This window comes from Papio anubis, chromosome 3 (genome assembly GCF_008728515.1).
Source record: "Papio anubis isolate 15944 chromosome 3, Panubis1.0, whole genome shotgun sequence".
Taxonomy (NCBI): Eukaryota; Metazoa; Chordata; class Mammalia; order Primates; family Cercopithecidae; genus Papio; species Papio anubis.
In genome coordinates, this window is record NC_044978.1 from 181,811,478 (window position 1) to 181,833,222 (window position 21,745).

Here is a 21,745-nt window from a genome sequence, read left to right on the forward strand (position 1 = left end):
CTAACATCAATCTTCACTAAATTGTGACTTGTTAATCACTTACTTTTATTATTTGGATAAGGCAGCATTTGATACATTCACTGACTGTAGTTGAAAAACAGCCATTTCTATATATGACAGTCATAATAATAATGTTAAAAAAAAACCCACATACAAAAAAGAAAATCTTATTATTTAAAGAATCTCATTTTGCTGATTTTTATTTCAGTATATCTCACACTCAAATTTAAAACATGTAATATTTTCCATTTTGCTACAATGTGTTACACATGGAGACTGCTGGCCACTAAAGACTTCTTATTAAGCACAGTGGTTTAGGGCAAAGAGAGGGAGATCTGAAAATCTGGCTGGGCGCAGTTGCTGAAGCCTGTAATCCCAGCACTCTGGGAGGCTGAGGTGGGTGGATCACGAGGTCAGGAGTTCGAGACTAGCCCGGCCAATGTGGTGGGCTAGTCTCGAAACCCCGTTTCCACTAAAAATACAAAAAATTAGCCAGGTATGGTGGCAGGTGCCTGTAATCCCAGCTGCTCTGGAGGCTGAGGCAGGAGAATTCCTTGAACCCAGGAGGCAAAGGTTGCAGTGGGCTGAGATTGTGCCAAATCATGAGTGAACTCCCATTCACAATTGCTACTAAGAGAATAAAATACCTGGGAATACAACTTATAAGAGATGTGAAGGACCTCTTCAAGGAGAACTACAAACCACTGCTCAAGGAAATAAGAGAGGACACAAACAAATGGAAAAACATTCCATGTTCACGGATAGGAAGAACCAATATTGTGAAAATGGCCTTACTACCCAAAGTAATTTATAGATTCAATGCTATCCCCATCAAGCTACCACTGACTTTGTTCACAGAATTGGAAAAAACTACTTTAAACTTCATATGGAACCAAAAAACAGCCTGCATAGCCAAGACAATCCTGGGCAAGAAGAACAAAGCTGGAGGCATCACGCTACCTGACTTCAAACTATACTACAAGGCTACAGTAACCAAAACAGATATATAGACCAATGGAACAGAACAGAGGCTTCAGAAATAACACCACACATCTACCAGCATCTGATCTCACATCTACCAGCATCTGATCTTTGACAAACCTGACAGACATAAGCAATGGGGAAAAGATTCCCTATTTAATAAATAGTGTTGGGAAAACTGGCTAGCCACATGCTGAAAACTGAAACTGGACCCCTTCCTTACACCTTATACAAAAATAAACTCAAGATGGATCAAAGACTTAAACATAAGACCTAGGACTATAAAAATCCTGGAAGAAAACCTGGGCAATAACATTCAGGCCATAGGCATGGGCAAAGACTTAATGTCTAAAACACCAAAAGCAATGGCAACAAAAGCCAAAATTGACAAATGGGATCTAATTAAACTAAAGAGCTTCTGCACAGCAAAAGAAACTATCATCAGAGTAAACAGGCAACTTACAGAATGGGAGAAAATTTTTGCAATCTAACCATCTGACAAAGGGCTAATATCCAGAATCTACAAAGAACTTAAACAAATTTACAAAAAAAAAAAAAAATGCAAACAACCCCATCTAAAAATGGACAAAGGATATGAACAGACACTTCTCAAAAGAAGACACTTATGCAGCCAACAGACATATGAATAAATGCTCATCGTCACTGTTCATTACAGAAATGCAAATCAAAATCACAATGAGATACCATCTCACACCAGCTAGAATGGCGATCATTAAAAATTAATGAAACAACAGATGCTGGAGAGGTTGTGGAAAAATAGGAACACTTTTACACTGTTGGTGGGAGTGTAAATTAGTTCAACCATTGTGGAAGATAGTGTGGCAATTCCTCAAAGATCTAGAACTAGAAATACCATTTGACCCAGCAATCCCATTACTGGGCATATACCCAAAGGATTATAAATCATTCTACAATAAAGACAAATGCACACGTATGTTTATTGTGGCACTAGTCCCAACAGCAAAGACTTGGAACCAACCCAAATGTCCATCGATGATAGACTGGATTAAGAAAATGTGGCACATATACACCATGGAATACTATACAGCCATAAAAAAGGATGAGTTCATGTCCTTTGCAGGGACATAGATGAAGCCAGAAACCATCATTCTCAGCAAACTATCACAAGATCAGAAAACCAAACACTGCATGTTGTCACTCACAAGTGGGAGTTGAACAATGAGAGCACATGGACACAGGGAGGGGAACATCACATACCGGGGCCCATCGGGGTGAGGGGACTAGGGAAGGGATAACATTAGGAGAAATACCTAATGTAGGTGACAGGTTGATGGGTGCAGCAAACCATCATGGCACACGTATACCTATATAACAAAACTGCACGTTCTGCACATGTAACCCAGAACTTAAAGTATAATAAAAATAAATAAATAAATAAATAAAAATAAAACCAAAGCTAGCCACCAAAAAAGAAAAAGAAAAAAGAAAATCTATGAGACTTAACTCAGGCTCTGCCACTGACTTATCTGGCCCCAAGAATGTCACATCTTTCAGCTTCGAGTTATGGTGTCAAATGGGCTAATACGGCTCCACCACAGTGTGGATGTAAGATAAATGAGACACTAAAACTCATTTTTAACAAGAACATCTATCCATTCAACAAATGTTCACTAAATTCCACAATCTTCCAGGCACTGCTATAGGCACTGAAAAGACAAGGAAGTAAAATAAATAAATAGTATGTTTTGTGAAAGTTGCAGATACAGGGATCAAATCACTTTGTCAGACCCAGACAAAATTGGACTAGGAAAGCACAAAGGGAGATGGGGTTCATGCTTATGTGCCCCAGGTTAGAGCTGTTTCCAAAGACTTTCCAACAACCCTAGAAGAAACCCTTCCCATACATCCTTTACACATCTGCTGTGCATGGCTTGCATGTTCCACGTGAATACATGTTTCTATGACCAGATTTATCACTAGCCATTCTGGAGGACTGCAGCAATTCAGTTAAAATACTCTCAAATGAACACCTGCCCAGTGCCTACAATTCCACCAGTGAATGACGACAACTCTGGCTTTCAGCCTCTGGAGCCAACGAACTCTGCTTCCAGGGAGCCTACGTGATTCTCTCCCTTTCTGACAATAACAGCTTCCCCTTCCCCTTCCTTCACCAGAGGCACTGGCAGCCGGACATGCCATGCATCCCAGATTATAATCCTCATTTCTCATTCCCAAACTGACTCCATGTATTTGGACATTCCTCTGAAGTCTTTATTTATTTATTTATTTTTTTAAAGGTTGACTGTTAGACGATGCTATGGGTCAAAGAGAAAAATGAACAGGAAAAGAGAGTACAGAGAGAAGCAAGTTTTGAAAGGATGGCCAGGAAAGTCTCACCGAGCAGGTGACATTACTGAAGTCTCAACAAGTTTTACTCTAAGGGAACGATGGAGTATCAACACAGCAGGACACTAGATAGCCATTAAAAATGACAACTGCGCACACTAAATAGATATATGGGAAAAACATGAGGAATAACAGAGAAGAAGCACTAACATATGTAACGATTAAAACTAGGTAACCTTGTGTCCATGTCCAAATAAAAAGATTCAAAGACATAAGAACAAATGAAGTGTATTAGACATACTGTATTTCACGTGAAGACACACATTTGGTGGAGGGAGGCATCTGTCACTCCTTTTAAAATGCATTATAAAGTAAGATGTACTGGTAAATGGAGAGATGGCTATACATATAGAAAGGAAACGTAGCCAAACGCAAACAACTGCAGAAGCTGGGTTGTGTGTACATAATAGAGTGTTTACCACAGCATTCTAACTTTCCTATAGTTTTGAACATCTTCGCTATCAACTAGGGGTGCGGCAGGGGAAATTCCTGGACATAAAACCAGAGAATATAACTGTCAACCCCAGCTCTGTTACTTCCTCAGGCACAAAAGAGCAAGTCACACCTCCCGCCCCGCCCCCTCATCTGTCTGTTTTGCCCCTTTCCACTTGAAAAGGTCAAATTAAGAAATAAAGGACTCTATAAACACATTTTTAAACCCACTAATTTTCTAAACTAAACTGGGTCTAAGCTAATACATGATAACAGACAAAAATAGAATACAAATAGAACCTTCCCCCCAAACTTCATGGCTAAGGCAGAGTCAGACTCGGGTCCTGTGATGCAAGTCCGTGGCGCAGGGAGGAATCTCCCGGAGGCACCCTGGAGAACTGGACTCCATCCTAGATGAACTCAGCCCAGAGGACGCACGTCAAAACAAGACACAGACCTTCCCAATGTCCTGCAGTGTGGCCAGCTCTAGAATCTGAGAGAGAACGTCCAAGGCTGAGCGAAGAAACCCTCCAAATTTTTCCGTGCTGTTCTGAAGATCCAAGGTGACCTTGAGAAGGTGAAGGAGAGAACACACGGTTACTGGCCCCGTCAAGATCTCGTAAAGTACAACCAAAGATACAAACATTAACGGCTGCGGCAGATGCCTCCACTGTGCGGCGCTGTACATTGACCTTGTAGGGCGTGTCTGCGTGTTTGTTGTCAGCACTGGGAAAATATCTTGGAAAGAAATTCCTTTCAGATAGCTATACAAAAACTACTCTTTCAAAGGCATCTTTCAGGTTACACTGGCACTACTGAAAGATGTAATTCCTAACTTTCTTTCATAGTGAGAAAAAAAGGGTTAAATGTCCATCATGATCAGTATCTGGTATGTGGTATATCAAAAAATAGAAAATACAAAGTCCTATTCCTTATACATTAGGATCCCTGGGAAAAATCACTGTCAAATTCACCTAAGGTTGTTCAATTTGGATATAATAAAATATTACCCCTGGTGTAAGATGTATTGAGATTCTAAAGGATTTCATGTAATTAAATTATACAGCAATTCTATTTTACAGACTCAGAGTATAGGTCAGGACCAAAGACACCATGTATAACAAGAAAGGTAAGGCGAGACTGACTAGGAAAATAAATATTGGCAAAAACACTGCCTCAGGAAAGAAGATGCTCATGAATCTAAGAACCCTGGTGAAAGGGAAGCTTTCTCTGGGCAAAGTCAGAAGCAGGCAAGAGACAGACACAGAAACTGAAAATGTGAGTGGATCTAAATACATGACTAAGCTAGGGTCAACCTGGGTGTGCCCTAAGGCCAGCCAAAGGAAAGAAAAATCCAGCAGTGCCACCACTGAGGGTCCAAGGGATGAGGTGATGTGTGATGTCATGTGAAATGAAGAGCCCAGGGAAGAAAGGGTTCTCCTCCAATGCGCACAGCAATCTGGCCTCTCCTGGACAACAGGTAAGTGGGAGGGAAAAGAAGGCATGGAATTCTGGAAAGAGAAGCTCACCATGGGAAGGTCTAGCTCTCAAATAAGGGAAAAGACGTCATGAAATGAGAATTAAGATGAAAAAGCCTCCAGGTTTTCAGAAGAGTGGCAAAAGTTCTGCGGAGACTGAAAACCAAACCAAGAAACCAGGGAAGACAAAAGGAATCAGAGGAGAGCAGGAAGGGCCACACGAGAAATGGGGAGTGGAGACGCTGAGCAACTCAGCAGAAGGAACCAAGGAAACCAGAGGCAATACTCAAAGATCCAGCAAGACCCGCCAGCCACTCCAAACAGTTCAGCTGAGAAGCTGCGCAGCAGGAGCTGACCGCGGGGATGACAGAGCAAAGGCAACAGGAGTCCAAGATGCCAGGGAGGCCAGAATTACAGCAGAACATGCTGGAGTTCAGGGTATTCAGGAAGGAAAATAATAAATAGACAGCAAGCACTAGGAGCATAGAAAGGTGCCCCGAAATTCAAGATGATATGAGCTGAAAACAGGTGGAAAAGAAGTAGCTTCTCTATGGCATTTTTCGACATGCCGTCTTCTGCTTTGGGAGCTGACATGAGAACCATGCAGCTTAAAGAGACTCCAAACCTTGTAAAATATGAAGACTTTTATATCTTCCAAAATTATCAAACATCCTTCAGAAAAGAAGCCACATAAGTTTGACAAATGATTTTCAGGGAAAAAAAAAAAAAAAAACCATGAGAGTATCCATTAGTAACAAAAACAGAGGAATACCTGAGGATTCATTTACCAAGAAATGTGCAAGAGCTATGTGAAATAATCTTTAAAGTTTTTTTTTTTAATCCTTTAAATTTCATGTGCTTCTGAGGTAATTTTAAAAGTTTTGAACAAATTGGAAAGCATCCCACATTCTGGACAGGGTGACTTAACATCTGAGGTATAAGTTCTCCCTAAATTAATCTACAAGTAGAAGTTGATTCTATTGTTCACATCCCAAAATCAACAAAGAAGAATATCCAGAAAATTCTAAAGAACAGGAGAACTGATCCCCTCATAAATACCATGAAGCTAGAATAATTAAGAAGTATACTTCTAGCCGGGTGCAGTTGCTCACGCCTATAATCCCAGCACTTTGGGAGGCCAAGGAGGATGGATTACTTAAGCCAGGAACTTGAGACCAGCCCAGGCAACTTAGGGAGACCCTGTCTCTACAAAAAATGTAAAAAGTAGCTGGCTATGGTGGCACATGCCTGTAGTCCCAGGTACCCAGGAGCTGAGGTGGGAGGATCACTTGAGCCCTGGAGGTTGAGACTGCAGTGAGGCATGGTTGCACCACTGCACTCCAGCCTGGGGACAGAGCGAGACTGTCTAAAAAAGGAAAAAAAGATGCTTCTAATAGATGAGCAGACAGATAGATTGATATAACAAAATGATAAATGAAACTAGAGAACTATGAGAATGTAAGTAACGCAAGCCAATTAGTGCAGAAAAATTATTCTGTGAACAGCATTGGGGACAACCAAAAACAAAAATTAAATTAGATGCATACTTCATATCTAACAAATTGCAGATGAATAGAAAATTTTAAAGTAAAAAAAAAAAAATGAACTAGAAAACTAAAACATCCCTAGACAGAAAGGCCGGCTCTTGGGGTTATCTGGTCAACAGTTCCTTACACTGACATAAAAACTTTCCCTAGCTGATAACAAGTGGCTCACCACGCCCAGACTATTTGAAACACATGGTTTATGCTGAACGCCTGCTTTTCTTCTGTGAGTCTGGAATTGTGGCGCATGTTAGGCAGAGGGGACCTGCAGGACCAGCAGGTTGCTGTATTTTTGTGTGAGCCTCACGGGAGGGAAGGAAGCCTGTATACGGATCCCTCCAGACTCTACCGAGGCCACTTCCCCCAATAACCTGGCTGCACATTCTAGCCCTCTCACTGTAATCAATCTTAGCTGTGATTACAAACAATATGAAAATCCAGAACACCTGTATGATAGACGCTATCATAAAGCTGAAAGACAAACAAACTTGAAAACACGATTTGTAACTCATATCTCAAAGGGCTTATACATCCTACAAATCATAAGAAAAACATCAACAATCCACTAGACATAAGTATGTGGGCATATATATTTTCAAAAGATGCAGAGGCCCATACCTTGTAGTTAGCGTGTGTAGCTTTCAGGACATCATGCAGTTTGAGGTATGAAGGAAGATGATAGAAACTCCCCAGTGATGAGGATTTACTTGTTGTAACAGGACCCGAGGTATCAGATTGTCTAGAAGCTTTAAAAATGTGCACACAAAAGATAAACTTTTAGATCAAAATAACTTGCCAAGTTTTAAAGAGATTACTGGAAATAATGACTTTTTTTTAAAGCATTCTAGTACGAAAATACTCAAATATTATCTCTGATCTTTTGATTAACTAGAAGTAACGAGAAACTGACTAACAAACGTAAGTACAGCCTAAGTACTAAAACAATAACAAAATAAGAAGAGCGGTGTGCACAGCTGTTTTGCTGTGGTTGCTTGTTTGCTTTTTGAGAAATCAGTTAGAGAATCATAGGAGCGGCTAATTCAAGGACCACTGACCAATTCCAGAACCTCTCTGAGCCTAAGATTCCCTAGTGGCCAACAACTTCATGAGCACACCAAGTAATCAAACAGGGATGACGTAAAAATGTTTTAAAGACAGTAAGGGCACAAACATTATCATTAAACCGATACTAAATATTAAAGTGCCAAGCACTATATACAACTATTCTACTCCAGTTTGAAGACTTTTGACTTGGAGTCCTTAGTTTATTTAATTCATCAGAAAGATGACAGTCATATACTGATAATTTTACACTTGTAAAGGCTGAGGTTTTTCAACAGGTAAATCTTCCTCCTGTACTACAGTCAAACCTTAGAAAAGAGCATCTTTTAAAACGCTTTAGGCCAGGTGCAGTGACTCACGCCTGGAATCCCAGCACTTTGGGAGGCCAAGGCAGGTGGATCACTTGAGGTCAGGAGTTCAAGACCAGCCTGGCCAATATGGTGAAACTCCATCTCTACTAAAAATACAAAAATTAGCCGGGTGTGGTAGCACGTGCCTGTAATCCCAGCTACTTGGGAGGCTGAGGCAGGAGAATCGCTTGAACCTGGGAGGCGGAGGTTGCAGTGAGATGAGATCGTGCCATTGCACTCCAGGCTGGGTGAAGAAGCAAGACTCTGTCTCAAGAAAAAAATCCTTTAATGTGTTGGTCAAGGATACGAAATTTCATTTATAGACAGGAGGAATGAGTTCACGAGATCTACTGTACAGCATGGTGACTGCAGTTACTACCAATGTACCATATGCAGAAAAATCACTGAAAGAGTAGATTTTAAGTGTTCTCACCACAAAACAATGGTATGTGAGGTGATGCATAGGTTAATTAGCCATTCCACAATGCATATGTATTTCTTTTTTTTTTTTTTTTTTTGAGACAGAGTGTCCCTGTGTCACCCAGGCTGGAGTGCAATGGCATGAACTTAGCTCACTGAAACCTCCACCTGCTAGGTTCAAGCAATTCTCTTGGTTCAGCCTCCCAAGTAGCTGGGACTACCGGCGCACGCCACCATGGCCCAGCTCACTTTTTTTTTTTGGTATTTTTAGTAGAGACGGGGTTTCACCATGCTGGCCAGGTTGGTCTCAAACTCCTGACCTCATGATCTGCCCACCTCGGCCTCCCAAAGTGCTGGGATTACAGGTGTGAGCCACTGCGCCTGGCCAATGTATACATATTTCAAACATCATGTTGTATACTATAGATATATACAATTTTGTCAATTAAAAATAAATAAATAGGACAGGTGCAGTGGCTCATGCCTGTAATTCCAGCACCTTGAGAGGCTGAGGTTGGTGGATCACAAGGTCAGGAGATCAAGACCATCCTGGCCAACATGGTGAAACCCTGTCTCTACTAAAAAAAATACAAAAAATTAGCCAGGTGTAGTGGTGCACACCTGTAGTCCCAGCTACTTGGGAGGCTGAGGCAAGAGAATTGCTTGAACCTGGGAGGCGGAGCTTGCAATGAGCCGAGATTGCACCACTATACTCCAGCCTGGGCGACAGAGCAAGACTCTGTCTCTAAATAAATAAATAGCCTTGATATAAATGCTATATACACAAAACAAACGGGAGAACTATCACTGGCCCCTGGGCACCAAGAGACAGCGTGAGAATGGGTTTGGAGGGAGACTGTACAGACAGGCAGCCAGGCGACCCAGATAGCAGAGGCAGCAGCAGTCACTTCATGCTTTGCCAGGCTCCTCTCCTGCCCCTGCCACTGCCCTCCAAGAGCAGTATGGATGCGAATTCGAAAAACCGCAGTCACAACTAAATCCTAGCCCCTTCTGTTCTGACCTTTTCATGGGTAAAAAAAAGGTCCTCCAAACTTGTGCATGGTTTAAGCTCCTCCAACTCAGATGACTTTATCCCCACTTTATCTCTCCTTTAGTTCTTCCAAATGTAAATATTCCATTTCCAATCAGAAATTTTGACATATCAGAATCAATTTTTTCACTCACTATATCTATTCCTAAGCATCTACACCACTTCCCTTACTGAAAATCAGGAGGCCTCTCCAGCCCTCACTGCAACCAGGGAAGCACAGGAGAGTGAGGCTCCGTGCTGGGGCTGGAAGCCTGGAGGCTGCAGGGGCTGCGTGTCAGCAGGTGGCACTTAGAGATGCTTCAGACCAAAAGGTGGTCTGTGTATATTAGTCATTAGTTTCTAATATCTTGAACCGCACCTGGAGAAACCTTCTCTCACTTTACTGATGTGTATTACATTTCTCTAAAACACCAAGTTACTTAAATCCTATGTTGCTACATGACAGATGCTGCACTCCTGTCCCTCCCTTCCCCACACTGTTTCCTACCTGCACTGGCCTCACTGCCTTTCTTGGGACTCAACGGTACAGATGCTTGTTCTCCTGGTTCTTTCTCCTTCCCCTTTCGTCGGATGGGACTTAGAGAAGGGGGGTTTGTTAGAGAAGGCAAGGCTGCCTAAAATAGAAAAACAAAAACAAAAAACAAAAGCATGTGATGGAAGTATAACAAAACTGAAAATTAGAATATTTGGTTTTACCATTTATTAGAAAGAGCTAACCCATGTCATTCATTTTGTTCTTGGACCCCTATATGTACAGTTCAGACACTGTACACATTTTATTTACTTTTACCCACACAATGGTACATGGCAGGGACTGGCCCACAACTTGCTAACAGGTACACAGAGAACAAGCTGAAGATGGAAGGAGTCCTCAGGGAGCCCCTAGGCCCACGCCCTCCAACAGCAAACAACCAGGGCATTCGATGTGAGCCATGACACCATGACATGAGAAAGGGGTGCAAAGCAGCATTTTTTTTTTTCTTTTTTTTGAGATAGGGTCTCACTCGCCACCCAGGATGGGGCACAATCATAGTTCACTGCAGCCTCAACCTCCCAGGCTCAAGTAATCCTCCCACCTCAGCCTCCAGAGTAGATGGGCCCAAAGGCACACGTTACCTCACCCAGTTAATTTTTTAATTTCTTGAGGAGACAGGATCTCACACTATGATGCACAGGCTGGTCTTGAACTCCAAGCTCAAGTGATCCTCCCATCTCAGCCTCCCAAAGTGCTGGAATTACAGGCATGAGCCACCATGCCCAACCCAAAACAGCATTTTAAACTCCCTTTTCAAAAAGAGGAAACAGGCTCAGAGATGAAGTAATTTACTCAAGGTCACAGCTGGTTACCAGCAAAGCTAGAAGTCAACAAATCCAGATGTATTCATAAAGTCTGAACTCTCTCCAATACACAACACATGAGAGAATATAAAACATGGAGGCTCCCATCACTCTAGGAGGCAGCCATCATGGAGCAGAGTGAAGGCAAGATGACCGAGAGGTGGAATTGAGGTCCTAGCTCTGGTACTTACTCACTCCCTGATCTTTTAGAAAAGTGCTTGTTATGGTTTCAATGTCTATAGTCCCCCAAATTCATACACTGAAACTTAATTACCAGGGTGATGGTATTAGGAGGTGGGGCCTTTGAGAGGTGACTGGGGCATGAGGGCAGACCCTCATGAATGAGATTAGCGTCCACATATAAGAGGCACCAGAGAGCTCCCTCACCCCCTCACCACGTGAGGGCAAGGTGAAAGTCCTAGATCTTGAACTGCCTAACTTCCGGAACTGTGAGAAGTAAATTCTGTTGTTGAAGCCACCCAGGCTATGGTATTTTGTTATGGCAACCCATGGTGACTAAGACAGTCACCTTAAACCATAATAGGATGAGGAGCTACAATCGGGTGCAGGGACTGGAAGGCATCAGGGAAGAACTGCAGACAGTACATGAGAGGTTAGCCAGGTGTGGTGGTTCACGCCTGTAATTCCAGCATTTTGGCAGGCCGAGGTGGGCAGATCATGAGGTCAGGAGATCAAGACCATCCTGGCTAACATGGTGAAACCCCATCTCTACTAAAAATACCAAAAAAAAAAAAAAAAATTAGCCAGGCATGGTGGCATGGGCCTGTAGTCCCAGCTACTTGGGAGGCTGAGGCAGGAGAATCGCTTGAACCTGGGAGGCAGAAGGTCCGTCTCAATTTAAAAAAAAAAAAGAAAGAAAGGCTACTGCACTGAAAACCCTGCTTGGTAGAAGGCACCAGTCACAAGCTCACTGACTGTATGAGCCCATCCACAGTAATGTCCAGAAGATGCAGAGTCACAGAGACAGAAGGTAGGTCAGTGGCTGCCTGCAGCTGGGGGCATGGAAGGTTTTGGGTGAAGGGTACAGAGTTCCTTTGTGGGTTCTAAAACTGATTCTGGTGATGGCTGCACAACTCTGTGGGCATACTAAAGAGAATGAATTATATACTTTAAATGGGTGAATTATATGAATTATCTCAAGAATGCTGTTTCCTGGCTGGGAGCAGTGGCTCATGCCTGTAATCCCAGCACTTTGGGAGGCTGAGGTAGGCGAATCACGAGGTCAGGAGTTCGAGACCAGACTGGCCAACATGGTGAAACCCCGTCTCTCCTAAAAATACAAAAAGTTGTGGTGGCAGGCGCCTGTAATCCCAACTACTCAGGAGGCTGAGGCAGGAGAATCACCTGAACCTGGGAGGCGGAGGTTGTTGCAGTGAGCCAAGATTGTGCCAGTCCGGGCGACAGTGTGAGACTCTGTCTCAAAAAAAAAGAAAAAAGAAAAAAAAATCAAAAAACTAGCTGGGCATGGTGGTGCACACCTGTAGTCCCAACTACTGAGGAGGCTGAGGCAGAAGGATCACTTGAGCCTGGGAGATCAAGGCCACAGCGAGCTACGATCATGACACTGCACTCCAGCCTGGGCAACAGAGTGACATCCTATCTCAAAAAAATAAAATTAAATTAAAAAAAAAATGCTGTTTCCAAAACAAAAGGCTAGTGCAGTAATCCAAGAGGGCCAAGAAGTCTTGCAAACAAGGTCCACCTCAGAGCAGTGGGAAACTCTGTGGGCCCTCTGAAAGCCAAGTGAAGAGGACACTCAAGATGGCAGCAGCGGCCTGCAGGGTACAGAGAGGGAAAGGCAGGCAGGACCAGAGCAGTGCCCAGAGATGTAAAGACATGATCTGGAAGGGAAACGCTGCTATGGAGGGTGGCAACAAAAACCACTAGCGATGGTTAAGGAAGGATGGCTGAAGTAGTAGACAGGGTCCAGGCCAAGAGGGCCAAGAAGTCTTGCAAACAAGGTCCACCTCAGAGCAGTGGGAAGCTCTGTGGGCTGAGGCTGAGACTCTCCAGAGATGTTTGCAGAGAAGGGAAGTTGACTGATGGCAGCTAAAGGAGAATGCGAAGTTAGTGGGGAGATTTTTAAAGGTAGAAGACACAGCAAAGAGAGAGTAAACAGATATAACAGTAAGTGAACTGGTCTATCTTAGGCTGGGCGTGGTGGCTCACGCCCGTAATCCCAACGCTTTGGGAGGCCAAGGCGGGTAGGTCACTTGAGGTCAGGAGTTTGAGACCAGCCTGACCAACATGGTGAAACCCCGTCTCTACTAAAAATACAAAAAAATTAGCTGGGTGTGGTGGTGCATGCCTGTAATCCCAGCTACTCTAGAGACTGAGGCAGGAGAATCGTTTGAACCCAGGAGGCAGAAGTTGCAGTGACCTGAGATCGCACCATTGCACTCCAGCCTAGGCAACAAGAGTGAAACTCCGTCTCAAAAAAAAAAAAAAGTATGTGAACTGGTCTATCTTAAATCCATTGTGCAAACAGTTAACATTTGTTTTGAAGTTGATTTTATTGCTTCACAGAAAAGCAAAACTGTCCCTGAGATTAGCAGAACATTCTACAACCATGGACATGCTCTATAACTATGCTAGCCAGGACAGTAGCCATTAACTAAGATTTAAGGAGACAGCAATGAGGTACTTAGCCAGGAAAACCAATTCTGAGCTTTCTTGGCTAATGATGGAAACCTAAAACTAAAGCTAGGTATTTCCCTCTTAGGGGTAACAGTGACTGATGATACCAAAGGAGCTGTAAAACACATGGTCACATTTTTTTTTTCTTTTGAGACAGAGCCTGACTCTGTCATCCAGGCTGGAATGTAGTGGCACAATCAAGGTTCACTGCAAACTCCACCTCTCAGGTTCAAGCAATTCTCTTGCCTCAGCCTCCCAAGTAGCTGGGACTACAGGCATGTGCCACCACGCCCAACTAATTTTTTTGTATTTTTAGTAGAGATGGGGTTTTGTGATGTTGGCCAGGCTGGTCTTGAACTCTTGGCCTCAAGTGATCTGCCCACCTCAGTCTCCCAAAGTACTGGAATAACAGGCATGAGCCACTGCACCCGGCCACATGGTCACATTTTGATGTTAAATTTAGTGTCACAATCTGAGCAATTTTGTTCATTTAAAGCAAAAGAGAATAAAGAAGGGACAGATTACTAAATAAAGATAGTCTGGAAACCCACAGTCATTAAGGCTATATTAATCCAGCACCTAAGTGGGACATTACCTTTATTGCAGGTCCAGGAGCCACGTCGTCCAGGACATGTGCACAAATGTTGATCACCTTCAGCAGGTGGGAGAAGAGCTGCTCCACCATGGGCACCAAGGCCCGGTCCCCCAGGGCTGGCCAGACCTCCTCTTGCTTGTTGGCTGCTGGGTTGGCTTCTTCTTCAGAGGCCCATGAACTTCTCAGAGATTTAGGAGCACTGGCTGTGATATGGGCATAGATATTACCTCTCTAGCCCAACAGTATGGGAAGGACAAATTGCTTGGGGAACTGAAGTCATTTAAGACCCTAATCTATGTTGAGAGTTGGCCAGACATCTGTGTCTAATATTCAACGGATAAGCCAAACTCAAACTCAAACTGATGTCTTCCCCACAAATCTGTGTTCCCAATTTCCATGACTGTCACCACCACACACCTGCCCAGGATGTGAAGTCATCCCAGGTTTCTTCGTCTTCACAACCGAAGTTCAGTTGGTGACCCAGGCCTGGCAATTCTGCCTCCTTCATTCTCTTACGATCAGTGTCTTCCCTACAATCCCAAAGCCATTATCTTGGTTTAGACTCCCCATCTCTTGCCTTAGCGTCAACATTAATCTCCTGAGTCTCTCTACCTTCTCCTCCAGCCCACATTCAAGTTGGCTGAATGATCTTATTAAAATACTCATCTTTTAGTCCCTTTCACGAAACTCTCCTATAGCCTCCTAAAGCAAAGAACACAGGTCCCGATTATTTCATGGAGATTGGCAACTTCTCCCAAAATCAATTTCAATGGACTCCGTCTTCCTTGCTGGCCACATCCTCCATTATTATCGCCACGGTGCTGCACCCTCTCCCTGTTGTGCCCTTTCCTATCAGCCCATAAATCTGCCCAAGGAGAGTGATCATGGCCACTCTGTGTGACCACTGCACTTTTGTTTACATGTATCCCCTCTAATCTAAAACCAACTTGAGAATGGAGTCCATACTTTATACTTTCTTACCATCCCAGTGCCTGAGGCAGTACTGGCATATGGTGCCCACTAAGATGAAATTCAAAATGAGTTTATTTGTAGTTAACTGAGGGGCTATACTGGGAAGAGGCCACTTTAAAATACTCAGCACAGAACAGCTGCATGTGTTTGTGCATATAGGTAACATCTGAAATTTGACTAAAGGGACAAGCCATCACTGGCGATGACCTTTTAGTATTTTCCCCTCATATGCTCACCACCCCCACTCCCCCTAAGGAAATCAAAATCCAAGCCTCAGAGTCCCTGCTTCAACTCAGTACCTGCAAGCAAGTTTCCGGCCAAAATCAAAGCATCTTGATGGGCTGAGAGATCCAATGGGAACCAAGCTGACGAGAGCAGGGTCAGAATCATCGTGGCCATCCCAACGGTACAGCTCTTCCTAGACTCATCGGAGGCGCTCAGTGGAGGCACTCTGGAAGCAGACATTTGCAAGGTCAAATTATAGAAAAATTTCAAGCAAACAACAGTCTTCCTTTCTCTTGCAATTCCAAGAGAAAAGCATGTCACAATATGTTTTATACCAGCTCAGAAACTGTTTTACTGTTAATCAACTAACAACTTTCCATAAATTAAAGCTCCATAAAAATCATTTGAGAAATGAAATCAGGTAGTAGATCTGAATAAAAGTACTGGGGCCTAAGTGTCCAATGAAGGAATGCTTCCACTAGGGCACATGACAATGGTTCTGCTGAATTGGAGATGAGATAGCTACCCAGACATTTGGGCATCTTAATGCCATTGAATAAACAGGCCCAAAATAAAAGAGAATTGGCTGGGGTGAGCTCTTTATTACTATGGAAAAATAGTATACTTGATACCCAATGGGGCAGGTCTGACGTGGTTAGTTTTCCTGATACTAATATTATCTTGGTTCCCCAATGGTATCCTTTAATACCCCATATCTTGTAGTAAAAGTTATTGGAAGACAAATTGCAATCTCATATAAGGAGGACTACCCAGGGCTCAATCCCCTAGAAAAGAGAGTATAAGTCAAACTACCAAGAACTGAATCCCAACCACCTGAGGTGCTGAGTGAGGATTAAGAGAACACAGAATGGGTATGGAGAATAGAACTCATAAATATCAACCCCTTGTGAACAGATACAGAAATGAGGATTATGGTGTCTACTCATTTTCTTTTTTATCACTTAAATCTATCTATATTTTAAATTTTAAAAAGTATTAGAACTGTATGTTTACTTGAATGAATTTTTAGCTTTCTTTAAATTAATACATTTTACTCCAATGCCAAAGTTGCTCAGAAGTCAAGTCCAGTGCCGGACCTATGACTAGAAACCATAGTTGCTCAGTCTATATGTGAGGAAGGCGGGAAAGCAATCATTCTAGAGCAGAGAATGTAATACACTTCAAGCAAATGTCAGCTGGTTATTCACTGACACACACAAGAAATCTACAGGTTTACTTCTCAAATGTGATGTGAGTCACCAAAATCATTCTCAGTAATTGATACACAGAATGAAAGCTTATTCCTGAATGCTGGAGAAGACTTGAAATTATTTCCCAGATGTGAGTAGGGTCATCTACTGGGGGAAAATCATTTTTAAGTAAAAGCTGTTAATGTAAGTACAGTAGTTCCTAAATCATCACCATTTCATATGTTAGGTCACATTTAAGTGAAAAAAGGTTCCTAAACTTCTAATATGCAGCAAATAATTCTGGAAAGAATCAAGCTAATGAGAAAAGTATTTTGCCAGCATATGAAAATTCCCCTAGATGAACTTGAAGATCACACTCTCAAATTCCCAAAAATGCCTAAGAACATTTGGCATTCAATTCCCACAGCTCCTGTCACTAGTCTCACACAACTAATACAGCAGAAACAAGTATTCTATCAGATATTTTTCCAAAAGCCAAACTGATAAAAGACTTAAAAAGAAAGAAAAAGGGCATCCTAATAACTACGTTTATATTATACTGTTGTAGACAACTATTAATACATACTGAGGAAAATACATACCCACAGTGCCAACCTAAACTCCAAATGCAAACTGGGAAGGCAGTGGAAAGAAGACACAAAGCTTCACAGCATCCAAACTATAGAACAAAGAAACAATAAAATCACACCCAAACACCACAAAGGTTTATTGAATTATATCTCCTTTTACCCTTTATAAAAAGTACAAACAATGAGAACTGAGATCTGTGTATGATAACCACGGGATATCTGTCCCACCATGGTACAACTTCCTACTTTAGACAACTCAAATACATGTTATCGGAATGGCAATTATATCCCAATGAAGAGAGACTCCTGTGCTGCCCACACCCTAAAATGCTGTCCCACCCTTCCGCCTCTCAACTGCCCCTGCACAACCTTAGGAGCGGAGCTCCAGCTGACCACATCATATCCCTGACCAGCCTCCAGAGACCGTAAGGGCAGGAATCCTGTTTTTACATCCCAGGCCTACAACAGTGTCTGACACATGTCAGCCACAATAAAAATAAATAAGCAAAGTTTACAATATTTTGAACAAACCAAGGGAAGAACAAAAAAAAATAAGCAAAGTTTACAATATTTTGAACAAATCAAAGTTTACAATATTTTGAACAAATCAAGAGAAGACCATACCGCAGACAGCCCAAACAATATTTAGTTTTCTATAACATGCAAGTATTTCTTTTGTCAAATAAAATAAAAAGGTTTGGCTGGGCGCAGCAGCTCACGCCTGTAATCCCAGCACTTTGGGAGGCCGAGGAGGGTGGATCACAAGGTCAGGAGTTCGAGGCCAGCCTGACCAACCTGGTGAAACCCCACCTCTACTAAAAATACAAAAATTAGCCAGGTGTGGTCCCCCGCACCTGTAATTCCAGCCACTCAGGAGGCTGGGGCTGGAGAATCGTTTGAACCCGGGAAGCAGAGGCTGCAGTGAGCCAAGATCACGCCACTGCGTTCCAGCCTGGGCAACAGAGCGAGACTCTATCTCAAAAAATAATAATAAAAATAAAAAGGTTTAACCTGGTCACCAACAAATTAACATCACTTTTGTATACTATTTTTTCTGATGACAAAAGTTATACTTGCTCATTTTAGAAAATTTGAGAATACCTGAAAAATATAAAGAACACAAAAAATCATCCACAATCCCAAAATTTATCTTGGTGATTATCTGCCAATGTGAGGAATGTATATATGTAAATATTATTTTTCTTAACTGAAATCCGACTATACCCCCTACTAGGTTTGTATTCTGCCTTTTTTCATTCAATATTACAATTCAGATTATATATCTCCACATTGTTAAAAATTCTCCAAAGCATCACACTATACACTAGCATATGTACATAATTTAATTGTTCTTGAATTCTTGGATATTATGGTTCTTTTCTAATGTCAGCAACATAAATTATTATTATAAAAATGTAAAGACAGGTGTGGTGGCTCACGCCTGTAATCCCAGCACTTTGGGTGACCAAGGCGGGTGGATCACCTGAGGTCAGGAGTTTGAGACCAGCCTGACCAACATGGAGAAACCCCATCTCTACTAAAAATACAAAATTAGCTGGGTGTGGTGGCACATGCCTGTAACCCCAGCTACTCGGGAGGCTGAGGCAGGAGAATCGCTTGAACCCGGGAGGCGGAGGTTGTAGTGAGCTGAGATTGTGCCATTGCACTCCAGCCTGGGCAACAAAAGCAAAACTCCGTCTCAAAAAATAAAAATAAATTAAAAAAGTAAATTATAAATATTTTTCCCTTAGTATATATTACCAGGTCACTGAGTTAATTATAATCGAGACATTTTAAACTTCTGATACATTACCAATGCAGGTGACAGTAGTTTTCTTTCTCTCTTTTTTTTTTGGAAACAAAGTCTCGCTCTGTTGCACAGGCTGGAGTGCAGTGGCTTGATCTCGGCTCACTGCAAGCTCTGCCTCCCACGTTCAAGCGATTCTCCTGCCTCGGCCTCCCGAGTAGCTGGGATTACAGGCACCCGCCACCACGCCCAGCTAATTTTTGTATTTTTAGTAGAGATGGGTTTCACCATGTTGGCCAGGCTGGTCTCGAACTCCTGACATCAAGTGAGCCCTGGGTTTCACCATGTTGGCCAGGCTGGTCTCGAACTCCTGACATCAAGTGAGCCCCCTACCTCGGCTTCCCAAAGTGCTGGGATTACAGGTGTGAGCCACCACGCCTGGCTTATTTTCATTTTTATGTCTTCCTAAATTGGCTGAATTTTTTAACTTTTGGCATGTATTACTTTAATAATCAGAAAAAAATAGTTATTTACATTCCTGGAGTAAGCTAAGATCCTTTTCACAGAAACACAATTTCTTAGCAAGCCCCACAGATAAGTAAGAGCTCTAATACAAGCACCTCACCATAAGATGACCATAAAACTAACTGGCCATACAAGTCATGAAAAATTATTATAATTTCATTAAGACCAATCAAGAAAGAGACTTACAGTGAGTGCTCTCGTGGTTGATGTGATCAGTTCATGAGAAACTGCTGCAATAACTCTTGAAAGGTTATTTTCCATAGTGACATCTGTTATGCTTGGTAGTAGGTTATAGCCTCTGTATATTCTAATAAGAAAAATACAGAGACTTAAAATATACTATTAAAACATATCTTTTTAAAGATCAAATGGCATTTAAAAGTTTAAGATTAAAGATTAAAAGAAGTTAAGCAGTCTCAACTTTTAAGTGAAAGAGGGGCTGAAAATAAATTTTGATCATTATGCCATAACAATGGCTGAATTTATTCCCTCCCTTTCTCCCAGTCTGCCCCGAACACTTTCCCTGCAGCCACACTCCCCTTACAGCATTGCCTACTATCTCCAAGTTGAAATAAATGCTTCATGAAGTTACTCCTGCTTCCAAGAAAAAAAAATTCCTTTCTCCACTTCTGAGCTCCCATGGCACTTTTCTGCATTCCCTTCATGGCACATGTAAATTTCTATCCCCCATTATAGTTATATTCAAACTCTAATTCCTTTAGAACACATGGAAAAAAGGCAAAAAATAAAAATAATACCCCAATGGTTTGAATAAAGCCAATCTGATTTTGTATCCCTCACAGTGTCTCGTCCACAGAGACGCTCAACGAAACTTAAGGAGATTATGATTTTCAGTTAACACACGAATGCTAACAGAACAGGTAGCTAAGCAGCACACTCTGCTACACAATTGGGAATCGTATCTATCACGCAAGTCCCAATTAAGCACTGTTGAATTGTGAAGAGGCCTGCTGAAGTTTGGAACTGGGAAACTTTTCAAAGTAGTAGTAACCAATTTTAATGATATCTCAGTTGGCATCTATTAATAAATATTCATCTTCTGAAATGACATTAAGAAGCAACAATTTATTCTAAGCCTATCAAATTCCTGATAATCAAATACTCTTTCACTGTTTCTGCTTATCTTAAAGGAGTATTTGTCCTGAATCTTTTCAAAGAGAGAAAATGCCAGTTCTGAGTTTAAACAAAGGAATTATCTGAAGGGGAAATACTAAGGTGGCCAAAGAAAATGTTTCCGTGTGTTTTTGTTGTTGTTGTTTTGTGGTTTTTTTTTTTGTTTTTTTTTTTTTGAGACACAGTCTCACTCTGTAGCCCAAGCTGGAGTGCAATGGCACTATCTTGGCTCACTGCAACCTCTGCCTCCAGGGCTCAAGTGATTCTCATCCCCCAGCTTCCCAAGTAGCTGGGATTACAGGTGCCCACCACCACGCCCGGCTAATTTTTTATATTTTAGTAGAGGCAGGTTTTGCCATGTTGCCCAGGGTGGTCTTGAACTCTTGAACTCAGGCAACCTGCCCACCTGGGCCTCCCAAAGTGCTAGGATTACATGTGTGAGCCACCACGCCCGACCTTCCATGTGTTTTTTAAAGCAGTCTTTACATGAAAAAAAGATGTTATGTATTCAGGAATTATGACTTTGAAATGTGATAAGCTGAGTTCCTAATTCAGAAAAAAAGCATCAAGTGATCATTTAAGCTTAGAAGTCATCTAGTCCAAGTTCTGTAAAATACTGTTACTCAGCAGAAAAAGAGTATCATATAAAGCCAATTTTTAAAATAACATTTAAAAGACAAAATTGAAAAGCACAAGTCTTATCCTTCTGCAATCTCCTTTGCAAGCTAGAATTCTGAAGATTATAGCTTCATTAAAGCACTCTGTCCTACTCACCTAAGAATCAGGTGAGCATGGGATATATGTGGCCATTTGACGCTATATTCAAAAGCTCCACAACAAATGTGAAGGAGAGTCATTGCAAATCACAGAACTAGTGGATAGCCCTAAATAACACTGACTTTAATAGCCCACTCACCTACAAATCAACAGGCATGATAGAATACAATCCTCTTTAAAGGTAACACAACTAAAGTGAAAATTTTTTAACAGATAATACGTAAGTGTCACACACAAAAATATAACTGTCAGCACATGAAATGTAATAAACGATTAAAAGATTTACAG

At 42.0% G+C, this 21,745-nt stretch overlaps 1 protein-coding gene across 1 annotated transcript in view; it reads right to left on the reverse strand.

Annotated features, from left to right (window-relative positions):
- Positions 1-21,745, reverse strand: part of HTT (huntingtin) — a 162,453-nt gene that overhangs the window by 74,463 nt on the left and 66,245 nt on the right. The window contains exons 23-29 of the mRNA XM_021938205.2: positions 19,733-19,853; positions 17,287-17,363; positions 15,569-15,720; positions 14,298-14,500; positions 10,194-10,320; positions 7,442-7,569; positions 4,259-4,369 (exon numbers count right to left, since the gene is read on the reverse strand). Of these exons, the coding sequence (XP_021793897.2) occupies positions 4,259-4,369; positions 7,442-7,569; positions 10,194-10,320; positions 14,298-14,500; positions 15,569-15,720; positions 17,287-17,363; positions 19,733-19,853 (919 nt within the window). The remainder of the gene's footprint in view (positions 1-4,258; positions 4,370-7,441; positions 7,570-10,193; positions 10,321-14,297; positions 14,501-15,568; positions 15,721-17,286; positions 17,364-19,732; positions 19,854-21,745) is intronic.